Source organism: Jatropha curcas, chromosome 4 (assembly GCF_041381405.1).
Source record: "Jatropha curcas cultivar XTBG-Jc1 chromosome 4, XTBG_Jcur_1.0, whole genome shotgun sequence".
In the NCBI taxonomy this organism is placed as follows: domain Eukaryota; kingdom Viridiplantae; phylum Streptophyta; class Magnoliopsida; order Malpighiales; family Euphorbiaceae; genus Jatropha; species Jatropha curcas.
Genome location: NC_143154.1, coordinates 23,670,440 through 23,687,599, shown reverse-complemented (window position 1 = coordinate 23,687,599; position 17,160 = coordinate 23,670,440). Strand labels below are relative to the sequence as shown.

The 17,160-nt window shown below is 33.0% G+C and overlaps 3 protein-coding genes and 1 non-coding gene across 4 annotated transcripts; 3 read left to right on the top strand and 1 right to left on the bottom strand.

Annotated features, from left to right (window-relative positions):
* Nucleotides 1–18: 18 nt before the first annotated feature.
* On the top strand, nt 19–141 carry LOC119370770 (small nucleolar RNA snoR2/U65). Its single transcript, XR_005178321.1, has one exon. It is a non-coding gene; the product is annotated as a small nucleolar RNA snoR2/U65 (small nucleolar RNA).
* A 1,213-nt stretch (nt 142–1,354) lies between these two features.
* Nucleotides 1,355–3,526, top strand: LOC105636145 (putative glutathione S-transferase parC). Its single transcript, XM_012219327.3, has 2 exons — nt 1,355–1,687; nt 2,983–3,526. The coding sequence occupies exons 1-2, from the start codon at nt 1,364–1,366 to the stop codon at nt 3,325–3,327; spliced, it is 669 nt and encodes a 222-aa protein (XP_012074717.1). The 5' UTR covers nt 1,355–1,363; the 3' UTR covers nt 3,328–3,526.
* Nucleotides 3,527–4,836: 1,310 nt separating this feature from the next.
* Nucleotides 4,837–10,188, bottom strand: LOC105636144 (WD repeat-containing protein PCN). The gene is made up of 11 exons (XM_012219326.4): nt 9,827–10,188; nt 9,593–9,736; nt 9,124–9,430; nt 8,978–9,041; nt 8,688–8,801; nt 8,416–8,578; nt 8,011–8,161; nt 7,251–7,846; nt 6,190–6,371; nt 5,624–5,884; nt 4,837–5,444 (listed from the first exon to the last, which is right to left on the bottom strand). The coding sequence occupies exons 1-11, from the start codon at nt 9,989–9,991 to the stop codon at nt 5,135–5,137; spliced, it is 2,457 nt and encodes an 818-aa protein (XP_012074716.1). The 5' UTR covers nt 9,992–10,188; the 3' UTR covers nt 4,837–5,134.
* Nucleotides 10,189–15,844: 5,656 nt separating this feature from the next.
* On the top strand, nt 15,845–16,751 carry LOC149497025 (uncharacterized). Its single transcript, XM_089719995.1, has 2 exons — nt 15,845–16,486; nt 16,572–16,751. Exons 1-2 carry the CDS (start codon nt 15,845–15,847, stop codon nt 16,749–16,751), a joined length of 822 nt encoding a protein of 273 aa, XP_089576121.1.
* Nucleotides 16,752–17,160: the final 409 nt, after the last annotated feature.

The window sequence follows — 17,160 nt, the reverse complement described above, 5'->3', positions numbered from 1 at the left end:
TATTTTGAAAAATAGTAACGTCCGATGCCACGTAGCCGGTGGCCAATGGCGTTGACCGGCGACGGTATGATTGGACGGAATCAAATTCATATTCCGCCTGGTTTCTGTTGATCCACGGAGCCGTTTTCGGCGATTACATTTATATTACATTTATTTATATAATAAATCTTAAATCTTCAATTTTTTAGAAGAAAAGACAAGATTTGAAGGGTATTGTTTAGAAGATTACATTTGCTTCTAATTATAATAATTAATTAATTAATTAGAAACATTGATGATAAAACTTTATAAATTAGATGGGGCAAATGTAAAATTATAATTACATATAAATAACATGCAAGTAAGATCTTAATAAGAAATATGTGCCAGGAAATTCATGGATTTTTTTCTCTTAGAATTTGATTAGAAAAAATTTCGCGAAATCTTCATATCGAACTTTTCGAATAATTGCAATTTCATTTTAAATCGATATTTGTATCTGGGGCACCCTGAACTTATCACCCTAATTGCAATGACACCTTAAACGTGAATTACAACACTCTGAATTTGTCAATTTATTGCAATTGTATCCTAAAATAAACTAAGGTTGGAATTTTGATTAAAATAATGCAAAATAATGAACTCAATACACAAGTATTTAAACAATCAATAATACATATAATAAATAATTTAAATCAAGATTGAATATTTAATTTTAAAATGAATCAATTTTAATATGCAAAAATAATGAGTTGGATATTAATTGAAATTAAGATGTAACTACAACTAGTTGATAAGTTCAGGGTGTCAAGAGTATAAAAATCGATTTAAAATAAAATTATAACTACTCAAAAAGTTGGGAGTAAACTAATTAGCATTTCAAACAAGTCTTTCTTCATTTCAAATGAACTAATTTTGCAATGGGACTATTCTTATATTAGTTCACATGGAACTTGTTGGCATCCACCTAGAAATTAGACTTAAATTAAAAGTTGAAATTCACAAAGCGCAGAAAGGATCGATTATAGAAACAATGCCAATAGGGTCACTTTCGTCTGAAACCCATAAATTATAAAATATTATATAGACATAGAATATTGTTTCGAATTTTTGTATATACTGAAATTTGTCATATCATAAAAAAACATATAGGAGCAAACTTGTTAACTTGCATTCATAAAATAATGCGTATCCATTGATTACATTACATAAATTGGCGTGGGAACATAGGCCAAGCAATGGTAATCACAAGGCTTCTACAAAACAAGATTGGAAACAAACTTTGATAGTGTCACTCCTCCTCCTATATAAATTGCTATTCCTTCGTTATTTTCCTACCATCAAACAAAATAAAATAATATATATTATTCAAGAAACTAAAAAAATGTCAAAGGGAGATGAGCTAGTTCTTCTTGATTTTTGGGCTAGCCCTTTTTGCATGAGGGCAAAAATTGCATTAGAAGAGAAGGGATTGAAATATGAAGAAAGAGCAGAAGAGAATTTGTTTGGTGGAAAGAGTGACTTGTTACTAAAATCAAACCCAATTCACCAAAAGGTTCCTGTGCTTTTGCACAATGGAAAGCCTATAATTGAGTCAACTATAATTGTTAGCTATATAGATGAGACATGGCCTTCACCTTCACTACTTCCTTCTTGTCCATATGGGCGTGCTCAAGCCCGGTTCTGGGCTGATTATATTGACAAAAAGGTTCGGTTTTAGTATTTCTTTCTTTCTTTCTTTCTTTATTTTGTGAGAATTACTCTTTAATTACTATGGTCTGATCTTAGTTATTGTTATTGTTTGGAAACAACTTTTGAGCTAGCTTTAAACATTTTAGCCAAATCAAAGTTCTATTTCTATTGATTACAACAATTGATAACATAGTTTTTATAATAGATTTTAGAAATTGAGAGTTCTTTTTATAAAACTTTAAATATTTTAACGTTTAGCATTTAACTTTTAAATGTTTAGCATTTAACTTTTAATTAAATAATTTTTTTGACAATCATACCCATTGTTTTTTCCTCTGAATTCAGCTAATTAAACGACCAATGTTCTTTTTTGATCATTTTAAATTAAACAACTAATTTTACAAAACACTACTAATTTAAATTGCTATATAAGTAGCTGCTAGCTAAGGTTGCGTAGGGCAACAATTTTTTTAAATAGTCAAAATGCTAATTGCTATTTTTTATAGTGAAGTTAAGTAACGTTTTATAAAAAAAGTAAACTCATGTAACGTTAAATTTTAGCGTTTCATAAAAAGCTGCTCAAATAAACGCAACTAAAACATGTAACAGCTACGAACAGCGCGGCGCCACGTTATATTATAGTGGGACCCACTTAACTTTTAAAAAAATATTTATAAAATAGGGTTCAAATGATAAACAAAATTTTTTAAAAAAAAAGTATATACTAAGTGAAAAATTTTAAAGTTTCTAATCTAATTGACCCGCGTTAGAAATCAAAATAAATAAATGATCTCATTGAAAAAAATTTTTAGCTCCGCCACTGATTATCAAACAATTAATTTTGACAAACAGACTTTAAAAAATAAGAGTTAACGACTAATAAGTCACTAAAACAACTAACAGCTGCTAATATTGCTGAACAAATTCATTTATTAGTCTTTTTTTTGTAATTACATTATTGAACCATAACTGTGAGTATATAAAACCGTTAAATCAGTAAGTCCTTTAAAAAAAAAAGGCATAGTTTAGCCATTAAGTGCAAGTGAAAATAATAGATTAGTAATTGTGATGTTATTTTAAATGTGAAGGACCGAATATTCCACTATTATAAGGTATTTTTATCTTTTTTTTTTTACTAATATTTAACAGCCAATTGTAATTTTTGACAGAATAACTAAACAGTTTAACGAGTGAATAATATCAAAATGATTCAATGTATTTACCAAAAAAAGAGACTAAATAGTAATTAGGATGAATCTCAAGCACTAAATAGTAATTCTCCCTACTGACGGTTAGAGAGTTATTTGACAGCTATTTGATGCAATTCGCAATGTTGCAATGAGCAAAGGAGAAGCTACAGAAGGATTGAAGAAAGAATTGATAGAGACATTGAAGGTGCTTGAAGGAGCTCTTGGAGAAGAAGATTACTTTGGAGGGAAAACTTTTGGATTTGTTGATATCTTGGCAATACCCCTAACCAGTTGGCTTTTGGCCAGTGAAAATGTCGGGAAATTCAAGGTTGAAGACGATTGTCCTAAATTTTCGGCTTGGGTCAAAAGATGTTTGCAAAGAGAAAGTGTTGCCAAAGTTCTTGCAGACCCAGAAAAGGTCTATGAATTTGTGCTTATGATGAGGAAGATGATGGGGATTGATTAGTCAAGTTAATGCACTTTCTTCACTTGCTTTTGAAGAATCCCATTAAGGTCCTTTTTTTTTTTTTTTTTATCTTGAAAGATGAAGGAAAATTGTCATTTTCCGAGTTTGCCCTGCTTCTTCTTGTATTTCCAATAAGAAAGGAAATGATTCCTTCCATTATCTAGAAAATAATATGATTATGTTTACATTGTTGCTTTAATTTAGAATGTTTTTTATTTAATTTTGAGTTTTTTTTTTATTGGAAGATGTTAATGGAAGGATGGGATTAAGGTTTTAGTATCATCAATAATAATTTTTTTTTAGCCCTGAAGGGTTAGCCTAATAGAAACCACACAGGACAAACTTTCAGTGGTTTTGAGTTCGATTTTTGAGGGTGTCTAAGCAGTTAATTAATCCCTATTTGAGCTTAAACTGACTAATACTTATGGATCATAATCTCATATGTATTAAAGATTTGCATGAACCTGAGGTGGAGAGCAGAAACTACGTCTATCCGCTAGTCAATCTTAAGAGTTGGACACAACCTGATGTTAAAAAAAAAAAAAAAATTATTTTTGATAGTAAAAGAATAAATGATGATATTACCCTAATTAAGGCTTAAAGTGGATCCTAATAAATTCTAAGCTAAATCTCACCGGAAAACTAACGTGGATGACAAGCTAGAAATAAAAATACCGTGTTTTAAGCCAAAGTCATAGTGTCTTAAATTTAATTAATTGATTTGCATTATAATTTGAATTACTAAGGATTTTGCTAATCTTGATATTACCTCATTTCATTTTTAGTTCTTTGTATTTTATTTTCAGTTTTTTAGATTAATCTAAAAAAGAGATTGCGGTAGCTAACTTAAATTAAAACATGAATTTTATATATTTTAGTGCATTTAACTACCATTTTCAATGTAAATCTTCTCTCAATTAGGATGTAAACGAGTCAAGCTAACTCAAAAAGAGTTCAAAAAAGTTCAACTTGAATCGAGCTCAAGTTCGAATCGGCTTGTTAGCAAATGAGCAGAGTTCGCTCGAGTTTAATGATGTTCAGTTTAATTCATTGAATCTTATTGAGCCCTATCGACCTTTTATATATACATATATATAATATTTATTTTAAATTTATTCAAATATTGTCGAGATCGTCGAGTTTCGAGATAAACTAAATTCTATCAAGCCAAGCTTCGAGTTTGGTAATTTCGAACTCAGCTCGGCTCGTTTATACCCCCCTGCTCTCAACAACTCAAACAACAAATACTAATGGAACCTCAGTAAAGCAAGCTATGACCCGACAATTATCTCATTGAAATAATCACTTTGAAGTGAAAAGGGAATGCACATTTAGCATACCTGCAAACTAAAAGCATATAAAGACAACCAATCACAATTGCGTGCAGATATAGGTATAAACTATGACAAAGTCTCCATTTCAATTTTGGAAGGAAGCTTCAGGAGTGCTAACTAAATTGACTTTTTAGAAATATGGTTATTTCAGATATAAGTAACAAGAATTGACAAATGAAAAATGAGAAGGGAACATACACTGCATCACCCGAGTGAATCTGCGATGCAACTACAGATCAAATACATGAACTTGAACAAGGTAAAAGAGAATATTGCAAGACAAAATTGCAACTTTAACAGGTAATTGATTCATTTAGGAATACAATTGACAACATGCTTTGGATCTTCATATCACTCTTTAACTCTCCAACCCCATTCTATGTTAAGAAAACTTAAATCTAATGTCAAAATTGTGGGCCATTGCCACATCAGCATTCTCCATCTGAGGCTGTGAAGAACGACCAACGTAGCAGTTATGTCCCATATATATGTCTGTGTACAGGAGGTGCTTCGAAAGTTCTAATGACATCCATCCATGGTTTGTCTATGATCAAGATAGAATTTTCACAAAGATTTCCAATAAATAAAACAGGATCCCGGAAAGCAAGAAATTCAAAAGTCTTTCGATGTTTAGTATCTATTTCACATTCTTTCAACCGACGTTTCAATCTCCCATTAATAAGATTATTTTGTAACTTCTTCGATGGAGAAAACTGACAATTTATTATATCACTGTCCTCTTCTCGATCCACAGGCATCCCAAAATTAATCAAGCACATAACCCTACACCATAAGAAAAATCCAAGCTTCAGATTTTCTGATTTGAATTAGGCAGCAAATAGCAAAGACAATGCTTTCTTGAAAAATAGTGAGAAATTTATACCTACAAGTATATCTTATCATCTACTTTGACCATTGAAGAAATTAACATAAAAATCAATCAAATAAGGAGACAGCAGTACCTGGCACTATAAATAATAGCTGAAGGTGGACTTGACGAAGGTAAAAATGATAGCCCAATAACCTCTCCAGGAAATTCTTGGTATCTCTTGGGCAGAACTATTGTATCTCGCATAGACCATTCTCCCAATTGCTTTGCTTCCACGTCAAATGCATAGACATGATTTGAAGAGGTGGTGATTACAAGCACATTGTTGTTTTGAGGAGGAAAACCACCAGCCGTGACAGAGGCACTGTCCAATCTTGATACAAACCAATGTTGCCTGTTCCAGAAGAATAATACATTATTAATAATATCAACGAAGACCACCAACGGAATGAATATATACAAAGCATTATATTCAAAAGAGATTTCCAAACTATTAGCCTTTTTGAGTAAGGCTTAATGATTTTTATCAATGCAATTATTCTTGGTCTCAAAATAAACACATTGATAATATTGCAAAATCCTATAACCAAGTTTCAGAAACATGATCTAGTTACCAGTACTTATTTCAGTTCACAAAAAAGAAAAAATTCATTTGAAAATAATGCGCATCCTAAGACTATTAAGAGTATCCATAAATACCTTTGGCTCTCCGTATTAAATATGTATATATCTCCAAAGCAATTAATAGCAGCTAACCACTGCCCATCACAGCTGGTAAACATTTTAGTTATGGGAGTCTCTCTGGATGGTAATTCCTCATTATAGTGTTCATGCTGAGGTGTAAAGGTATGTACTAATTCCAAGCTGCCCACATCCACAACCTGCAGCAATTAACAAAAATAAGACTGTCAGACTGACTCTCTATGATTTGCGAATATCTAGAGTCCTTATTATGCCTTTAACCTCAGTTTCAATTTAAAGGAAAAGAAAGCCTCAACTGAAGCTAAAAACTTTCATGTGTGACTGTTGCATCAATCTCTATGTTTTCAGAAAACTAATATATTTTTACAATGATAAATGTATAACCTAAATGTTCTTTAATTTTCTGGACTGGAAAATAACAATCAACATCGTAGCAAATAGAAAAAACGGTATAAAATCATTCCCACTTTGATTGGGAAAGGAAGGAGACTATCAGAAAGGTGGCATCAGTGTAGGCAGGCCTTCAATCAATATCACAAATTTCACTTCCAAAATACTGCCACAAAAAAACATGGCAAATGGAAGCAACCACATTGGACCCTGAAAGAGACTAAAAACAAACTCAAGCAATCTTCACAAACCCCTCAAAAAATTTAACTAGGTGGAGAGAAATCTTGAAAGAGTATTTTTCTATGAACTACATTAATGACAGGATCATCTATTGCAATAGACTATCCTGCAACAAAAACAAATCACAGAGACTTTTCTTAATATGAAGAGGAAAAAAATTAAAACCCCACATACATTTCCCCAAATTTTGTTCATATGTTTGTATACTCTATAACAAACAGCTTATCAACCACAAAACAAAGGTAGGGGGGCAAACTAAGATATATCCAGATAAAACATCTAAATCATACAACCAGCTACATAGAAGTTAATTCTTCTTCTGTCTCAAGACACAGCCCTAGTAAAAACTATGAAACAAGAAAAAACATAAAAGAGTGCACAATTAAATAACAATTAAAAGTTCAAAGCCAAAGGTCAAAAGAACTTACATATATTTTTCTATCATGCCCTGCTATCATCAATTGAGAAGAATCAGGACTGAAAACCATGGAATGTGCATATGGCAACTTCTGAGGAAGTTGCTTTTTATTAACAGTCCATGCAGTTTTGCCACTATGCTTCTTCAACTCAAAAAGATTGGGTTTGACATGGTCTGAATAAGCAAACAGCCTCCCTGAATTACAAATGGCACTGCATAAGATCTTCCGAGACGCTTTAGTTTTAATTCGAGCTAGCAAATTTGTATTTGCATGGCCTCTTGAAGGACCAGGACTGGTATCTGGCATGGTTCCCCCTTTCGTGTGAACATAAAGAATATCTAACCAATGAGAGCTTTGAACCAGAAGCAAAGAAATCTGGTTGAATACAGTATTCAGAACCAACTGAACAGGCACTCTCTGTGGCGCAGGGCAGATATCATGAGGAGAGAACTTCGTGAATTCCTTGGCAGAATAGGCAAATAGCTTTGTGTCATCACCAGCAGAAATAAGCATGGGGACCCCCTGATGGGCCCACTTATGATAACTAAAATCAAGGGGCTTCTTTCTGCTACGAATTCGTTTTGCCTTCTCATCAGGCAATGGATCTGCCATTTACATGCACAAAATTTAACTAACTTAAAAAAACTATATGCAGGATCAATGACAACAAAAGGTGTACAAATATGCATGTGTCAATGCTAGATTTTAATTTACTAATGCAACAAGACAACACAATGAGAATCAAGACAAAACTAAGTCTTATGCAGACCTTCCCGACTGATTGGTACTGCCACTGTCAATGCCCTAACATCATGTGTATGAGCCCTTACATAACCAACATACACCCATTTCTTCATCTTTTTAACAGACATGCCATCATTAGATCCAACTGTCTCAGTAGAAAGCTTATAAAGAATAACCTACAAAAAGAAGCAACTCAATGTTAGCAGGATCATTAACTCCATCCCCAACTAAAATGAAAATGTAAGCATACAAGCTAGAATAGAAACCGTGTGCCCATATCTGCTCCCTAACAAAATGCACGTTCCATGGTAACAGAATGCAGGAAGTTATATACTAGGATTTGAATTTGTTATTTGCATTTCTTAAATCAACAGTATGCAGGAAGAAAATCCTAACAAGTCCCAACTCCAAATATAACAAAAACCTGTACCTGGCCATCAGATCCAGCAGAGAACACCCTATTATGACTAGGTGCAGCTGCCAAAGCATTCACATCACCCTTGTGAGAAGAATGTGCCTGCAATAGTGTCCCATGATGGGAGTCCCAAAACTGAACACTTCCAGTACTATCTGCACTAACAAGGGTCCCGCATCTGAAATTGAAAAGGATTAATTATGAAAGTGTTGGAAGAACTATATTAGTGATCTGAATATTGACACACAAGTGAGATACAACGTGTATAGAAATGCTTCCATTTCTACCTCAGGGCAAGTAAAGACCATACACACAGTTCAGGTCCGCTACCCAAGCCACCAAGCCCAACTGTAATCCGATAAATCTCATAACCCACTTTAGCATCCCAGCACCTTATAAATCTGCAAGAAGGCAGATGTCATGAGACAGTATAAACTTCAAAATAAGGAAGAAAAACAAGCAGATTCATGCTGCAAGAGTTGCAAGTTTCTGATAGTTAACTGAAACAATTAGCTACACAATTGATTCTCACATGCAAATGGACACAATCAATCTGACAAAAAAAGAAAACTCTCACCCATCACTACTCCCAGAATATATCTTACTTGAATCAGAACTCCATGTAACACTTAAAATGCGCCCTGCAAATAATTATATAAGTAAAAAGCTCCTCAAAGGGAAAACAACACGAAAAGAGCAGTCAGAGAGGCAAAGAGGTCTCACCACTGACCCTGGGCAACGTTTTATTGTATATTAACTCATCTACGTCAGAAATAGTATATATCCGCACACAACCATCATCGCAAGCAATTGCTACATGTGGATCTGCAACAACAGGTTGCTCATGAAGTTCATCCGAGTCTGAATCATCTTCACTTTCACTGGATTGAGAATCATCAATCTCATTCTGCTTATCATTTAAAAACCCATTTCTAAGTTTTTTGGTATCAAGATCCTTTTGAATTGGCATATTACTAGACGGTGCCACAGCCATCTGCCAAATTGACACCCCAATCGACTCGAGGACAGTCTACAACCATACAAAGAAAAGTAATTATTAAAACTTTTAATTTGGTTAACTAAGGGTCTTCAATCTCAAAAAAATAACATTGCTCTACTACTGCAGCCTAGAATTTACACTAATTTAAACTAAAACTAAATGCAAACAAAATAATAAAAAGGAAAATTGTACCTTCTGCTTCAAGTTAAAAAGATCCCACTCAGAAACTGAACCATCAATACTTGACGAAAACAACCTTCCACTGGCCAACCCTTTGGAACCAACAAGACACCAGGCAAGTGAAGAAACTCTTGAATTAGAGTCCCCATGTATAGTCTACAAAATCAACCGAAATCATCAATACAAGAAACAATTAACAATAAAAAAAAAAAAAAAAAGAGTTTCCATTACAAAGAATTAAATTACCAGCTGACAGTGCCAACCAACGGAACCAGGAGAAACAAGCCATATCTCAAGCGAGCCGTCATCACGAGCCGCAGCAACTTGAGACTCGTCTATGCTGGTGGCTAAGGCTATAACTGGAGATGGGTTCCACTCTATTGAGCTGTTTCTATATGCAGCTTCGAGCATTTCGCTTTGTTATTTACTGTTATACTTCAATAGCTATGTCAAAAAAGATCGTTTCTTTTCTATATAAATTGAAGTTGTTAACTGAATGGCAATCCCTTTGAATGTAGATGAAGATCACAGAGAGACGCAGAAGAAGAGAAAGAGAAAGAGAACATCTGCAGAGACAAAATGTTTTCAGGGTTTAAGCGCGGCGATTGACTGTTTTGATGGGAGCGTATATTGAACTTGAACCGAATTGGATGTTCGACCCGGATAGTTAAGGGTTTGGGTTAAACCCGTTAAAGCACGAAACGACGAAAGATTTTGTAGCTTCATAACCCTATTGGACCCAGGTCTGTTTTTTATTTTCCCCCCCAACCGGCCATTGTTTACGTGTCAAAAGTTCTATTTCTAAAACCTTTAATCCTGTGTTTGGAATTAGGAGCAAGGAAGAAGGAAAATAATAAAATAAGTAAAATAAATTTTGAAAATAAGGTAGAATAATTAATTTTATTTCCTTTATTAGTTGTTATTACTCTTTATGTTTGGATAAAAGGGAAATTTAAAAAAAAAAAAGAAAATGTTATTTTTGTAAACTTACCATTTTAACTTCACTTATTTTTATATTACATGTTTTCTTTTATTTATTTATTTATTTATTATAATAACATATGTAAACTTTCATTTAAGGGAAAATAATTAAAATAACATTTTGTAAATAACAAAAATAAAAAATATACATTTTGAATAATAACAAGATAATGATAAAGGTAGTGGCAGTTAAATGTGACCATTTTATTAACAGCCATTCATCAAATTTAAGACATAATCTCATGAATAGCAATTAAAACTTGTGTTAAAACGAAGACGTTTCAATCTCGGAACATGATTTAGGAATTGGTTTATGATGATTTTTAACTAGGCATTCTCAATAATTAAATTTGTTTTTCACTAAATCAATATTAACATGTTTTGAGATTGTTTAGTATTGCTCAAGATGTAATTTATATTAATGGCGATAATAACGATGGACAGAAAGCTAATTCACAAAAATACTTACTCTTCGATTTCTGAGAGTTTAACAATAATTAAAATTCTTGTCATTTTTATTTTTAGCATGAATTATTGCATAATTTGTGGCAATGTATAAGTGTCATAAATGTAAGTTTATAGGATTAATATATATGATATTGAAATATCTCATATTATTCTAGAGTATTATTATAGAAATTTTCCTTTCATATTGTTATCTTCCGTCTTTACTTGGATAAATAGTTAATATTATACATAATTATTCAATTAGTCGTAAATCCGTGCTTCACGGGCGGTTATAAAACATTGTTTAAATAATGTTGTTGTTATTTATTTTGATTGATAACACTAATAATTACTATGTATTTTTTTTATTCAAAACTTAACCATAGAAAATATCTTTCTCCTTTTTTAGTTGATAGACTTTATTAAAAAAAACAAAAAGGAATGAACTTTGAAAAGAAAAAAAAATAAATTCATTAAACAAAAATAGACTATCCTTACTCACGATAGTAACAGTATATTTAAAAATTGCAAATTTATTTTTATGCGTAATATGAAATTGGTCTTACTTCAATTGGTTGAAGATTTTTGTTTTTTGCTAAAAAAAATTAAAAGTTTCAAAACAACGTAAGTATAAATATATAATTTTAAAATTAAGATTTTTATTTTTAATTCCAATCATGATTTCTGACAATATATGTTTTTTTAAAAAAAAATTCTAATATTACATTTTTGTTTTAAAAATATTAAAATGCATTTAAAAAATATCGATAAATTTTATTTTAAATAAATTGTAGAATACTCATACTCATATAAGAATAAAATTAATTAATTTTATAAAATAATCAAATAAATTATCACTTTATTTTGTCTAAATGTTATTAATTAAATGTTGTTTTAACATTATAAAAATCTAAATAATATAAGACAAAAATTATAATCAATAGTTAATATAAAAAACAAATATGAGTATAAATAACAAGTAAAAAAACTAGAGAATGATTGTAGAAAATTTTTTTCTGTATAGTTATAGAGAAAATTGAAGGTGTATTTGAAGAGGATAGAATGTTTATATATGTAATTTTTGTAATTAATTAATTAACTTATTTATTTATTTAAAATTTGCAATTTAGAACAAAATATAATACTTGAATAAACTCATTAACTGACCGATATTGGATTCTAGCATGATTTATTTTGTAATTTCTTTTTATTGACTTGGCTTTAGTTTTTTTTTTTTTTTTATCTATCAACATCAAATTTCATTAAATTACGGTTCCATCAGTTGAAGAATGAGTTGATTTTTAAAATTCAAATTGGTAAATGTTTAATATAATTTTTTATTGTTATATGTTGAGTTATGCAAAGAGTTTTATTCTTAATAATAATTTTTTTAATTTCTGAATTAGTTTGTAACTACTATCACTTTAATTTAGTAAATAACAGATGGCCTCTTGATAATTAAATACTTTTAGTTTTCTTGATATTTTTTTTCTCTTATATCTGTTTACCTTAAAAGAAAATAATATTTAAGAAACCGGAAAAAAACTAGAACTTATTGGGTTTCAAGAATTTGTGTGGACTCGAATATATTCCTTTTTCTAATGCATCAAGTAAGCAATACTACTATTATAGCCAAAATAATTACTATTATCAATTCAGATCACCTTCTCATTTATTATTATTTTTTATTATGACCATATATAGTTATTACTTTTGAGGTTAAGGGTAGGGGTTGGGGATCGAGTGATGCTTGATTTTCTTTTTGGGCATCTATTAAGATTTTAAGAATTTACATGTATAAATTAAGAACTGAAGGATTAAGTTTAGGGATTGGGTTAAACTTTATTTTGAGTCTATTTCATTATCTATATATCTATATAAAAACTAAACAAAGAAAAAATTCGACCCTCTTTCTCCATTCAATTTTCTATTTTTATTTTTTAGAAATTTTTAAAATTTTAATTTATCTTTCTACAATGTAATTGGTTGTTAAATATATGGGAAAATTATTATTTAGTCCCTCAGGTTTTACATAATTATCTAACTAATCCCCGAAATTTAAGCTAATATATAACTAGTCCCCGACATTTAACTCCGTCTAATTAAAAGGTTCTTCCGTCCGAAAAGTTGGTTTTTTGCCGTTAATTGAAGACTAAAATACTAAAACACCCCTCCCTCGCTGACGTGGACCAGTATGACCTTCCAAGCGAGGAAAACGAAAGGTCAGACTGCTATTCTCCCAACTCTCTCACGCAAAAAACGTCTTCATCTCCAGTGCACGTGTTGAAGAATTTTTGAAGAAAATGATGTTTATTGACGAAACGAGATGAGTGGTCGTAGCATGTAGTGCTTCGTTTGCATGCAATCACAATCTTAAAGCTTCGTTTTGAGGTAAATACCACAAACTCAGACCCACTTCAGTTTTTGCTTAAAAAAAAATTGAAAATCAATATTATTGAGGATGTTTATGATGATGATTTTTGGTATATTGAAATGCTTATGAGTTCTTTTGTGTGTAATGATAATGTATTTAGGATTTTTGCAAACGGTTTAGCCTTTTTTGTAACACATGTGTTAAATTACAATGTAGGAAAACTTGAATTTGATGACTTTGCCTGAAAGTTACACCATTGGGGTCATATATGAAGGGGATACAGTGTATTTGTATGATGCACAACCTGACAGAATGAGTTACATTGTTCTCTTACAAAACGTATGCAAAGTTCACAAGATAAAAGATGGGAATGTGGATATTACATGTTCTGAAAATTATAGAATAGAGAACGATGCAGACGTGACATTAATGTTTGAAAGATTCAAGGACACTGATTATATTGAACTGAATTTGTTTAGGAAGCAAGGTGAACCGAGTGTTGTTATGCCAAATGTGTTTCACAGTCAGGTGGCAAATAATATGGGTTTACATAATGAAAGTTTGCAGCCTAATAGGGAAGTTCCAGGCAATGGTGTTGGGGAGGCAGAAAGTAATATTGGGTCACAAACTGAGATAAGTGGGGATGTTGGAGATGTGATCATTATTGAGCAAGAAAATGTAGGTGCTGGGATTGGAAATACAGAGGGTACAGGTAGTGGTAGGGGGAAGGGGGCAGAAATGTTGATAGGATCACAGATGTGGGATATTGTGTTGGCTGACAACACTGAGTATTCAGGCTATGTAAACGAGTTAGGCAGGGGTAAAGGGAGGGGGAGAGGGCGATGTAGAGGAAGGGCAAATGTTCATGAGGCCAATGTGAATAGGGACAACAGGAAGGGGAAAAGAGCAATTGCAGTTGGAGCCTCTTACAACTTTAGAAATAGGGTACAACAACAATAACCATTGGAGTGGGAGGGGGGAGAAACAAAAACTGTTGTTGATAGCCAGTCCACAGATGATGACTATGTCTTTTCTGATACTGAAGATGAGAGTAGTGAATCTGAAACACCTAAGGGAATGGAAATAGATCCAAAAGAGGAAGTTGACTTCAATGATGATGTTGATGCTGGTCTCAGTGATGTTGATACTGACAAGGAACAGTCAGCTGCAAGTAGTGACATGGAGGTTGATGCACCAATAAGGAGAAGACCTAAAAAGAAAACACGCGATCCTTGGACGAAAATATATGACAATATATTTGAAACACCAATTGAAGGTGATATTGAATTCAGAGTTGGGCATGCATTCTTAAGTGTTGATAGTTGTAGGGGAAGCTTTAAGGGATTATGCTGTTAGGGGAGGGTTCATAATAAGGATGATCAAGAATGATAGTAGAAGAGTGACAGCAAAATGTAAGGGGGAGGGCTGCACATTTAGGTTCCATGCTAGTGTGGCTCCAGACTTAGTGAGTTTTGTAGTAAAAACTCTACAACCTGAGCGTACATGCACTAGGCCATTAAACAACAAGAATCCAAATGCAACAACAAAGTGGGTGAAGAAGAAACTGGAATCTCAATTGGCTGTTGATCCAGGAATGAGCTATGCTTTAATGCAACTGAGTTGAAGGGAAAATGGGCATTGAGACTGAATATTGGCAACTTCATAAGGCAAGGACAGCTGCTAGAGAGCAAGTTGTAGGTTCACACGTTGAGAGCTACAATAAGTTGCATGAATACATTGCACAACTTCAAATGTCAAACCCTGGAACTTTTATAAAATTTGAATCAATGCCAAGGAACAATTTGGATGAGCCACTTGTCTTTAGCTCCATTTTCATATGTTTTGAAGCAATGAAAGTGGGATTTTCGGAGGGATATAGGCCTCTCATTGGATTGGATGGATGCTTCCTGAAGGGCCCTTTTGGAGGATGTTTACTGAGTGTTGTTACACTAGTTGGGAATAAGGGAGTGTTCCCACTAGCTTTTGCAATTGTTCAAAATGAATGCACTGCAACATGGACCTTTTTCCTTGACTGTCTTAGACAATGCATTGGACCGGGATGTGATTCAAAGCCATGGACATTCATTTCAAACAGACAAAAGGTAACTTCCTCCAAAGTATTTCATAATTCACTTTCAACTATTTAGCTAATGATGTTGAATTCTTTTTGAACATAGGGATTGCTTGAGGCTGTGAGTACACAGTTTGAAGGTTCAATCCACAGATATTGTTGTCAACATTTGTTAATGAACTTCAAGAAGCGCTTTCCAGGGGTGATGTTGAGGAAGGAATTTTGGATGGCAGCTAAGTCTAGCCATAGTTATGCATTTAAGCAGCATATGAAGAATGTTGAGGCTAAGAATGAGAGAAGGGCTGCAAAATGATTACTGGATATTCCTCTTTCACATTAGAGTAGACATGCCTTTCATCCAGCAGCTAAAAGCGTTGATGTGACAAATAACATGACAGAGAGTTTCAACAGCTGGCTTGGAAACTTGAGGAACAAACCAATTGTTGAGCTAATAGACTCTATTAGGCAGAAATGTATGGTTAGGCTTCATAAAAGGTTTGCAATGGCTACTGCTTGGGAAGGGAGAGTAACTCCAAAATGCAAGAGTGCATTGAACAGATTGATAAAAGAACATAGACAATGCAAGATACTACCAAGTAACAATAATGAGTTTGAGGTGAGAGAGGGGCCTGTGGCTTTTGCTATTGACATTGGGAAAAGGACATGCACCTGCAATTATTGGGACATTTCAGGTCTTCCATGTAAACATGCTTACATTGCACTTGGATACATGAGATTCAATCTTGAAGACTTTTGTCACGAGTATTTCACAATAGAGAAGTATGTAAAGGCCTGCAAAGGAGTCATTCATCCAATTCCAAATTACGACATCCCACCACAAACTGACTTTCCATTCCTAAGGCCTCAAAATGTTAAAAGGAAGCTTGGCAGACCAAAAGAAAGGAGAATACTTCAAGAGGAAGAAGCTCATCCAAGCACAGCTAAAAGATCTTGCACAATTAGGTGTGTGACATGCAAGCAACTAGGCCATAATAAGAGAACATGCGAGCAAGCCCCACTAGCCATATCTCAGGTCAGATTCACTTTTGCAATCTGAATACTTACTATGTTGTTTTATAGTATGTTGTTTTTAATTTACGTACCATTTGTTTTATTAGAGGAACAAACAACTTGTGCAAAGAGGAGGAAAAAATTCATCTGGATCTGCTGGTATTGTGGAAAGAGGTGCTGCTGCTTTTATGGGAAGAGGTGTTATTGGTTCCAGAGGGAGAGGTGTTGCTGCAATAAGAGAGAGAGGTGCTTCTGGTTTGAGAGGGAGAGGACCTCCTATGTCTTGAATATATATTTTTTGTTCTGTGTTAATATGTTGCAGATTTGGTTTTTTGGTTCAAATGTTGAATATGGTTTTTTGTGGACTCATATGATGCGGATGTTCTTTTGGGTTGTTGAGGTGTTGCAGATGGTATTTTGGGCTTCACATGTTGCAGTATAGATATCCTGCTATGTGCATTTTGTGGGAACAGGTGCTGCTGCTGAGAACAGATTGCACAGTTAGGGAGAATAAGGAATCTTTTGATTTTCTAGCAAGCACAGGAACAAATGTGTAATTTTTTTTTCCATTGTGTCTGTCTTTTTCTTGATAGCAAACACGCAAGTGTGGACCAAGTTTGATTTGAGTAGGGTTTTTGTGATGCACATTATGTAAATATGTTGTTTTTGTCTTTTGTGAATTAGAAACATTTGACT

Coding starts and splice junctions, on each gene's coding strand:
- LOC105636145 (XM_012219327.3), top strand. CDS start 1,364: ATGTCAAAGGGAGATGAGCTAGTTCTTCTTGATTTTTGGGCTAGCCCT. Junction 1,688..2,982: donor CTGATTATATTGACAAAAAG/GTTCGGTTTTAG, acceptor GTTATTTGACAG/CTATTTGATGCAATTCGCAA.
- LOC105636144 (XM_012219326.4), bottom strand. CDS start 9,991: ATGCTCGAAGCTGCATATAGAAACAGCTCAATAGAGTGGAACCCATCT. Junction 9,431..9,592: donor TTTTTAACTTGAAGCAGAAG/GTACAATTTTCC, acceptor GTATGGTTGTAG/ACTGTCCTCGAGTCGATTGG. Junction 8,162..8,415: donor CTGCTGGATCTGATGGCCAG/GTACAGGTTTTT, acceptor TTCTTTTTGTAG/GTTATTCTTTATAAGCTTTC.
- LOC149497025 (XM_089719995.1), top strand. CDS start 15,845: ATGACAGAGAGTTTCAACAGCTGGCTTGGAAACTTGAGGAACAAACCA. Junction 16,487..16,571: donor CCCCACTAGCCATATCTCAG/GTCAGATTCACT, acceptor TTGTTTTATTAG/AGGAACAAACAACTTGTGCA.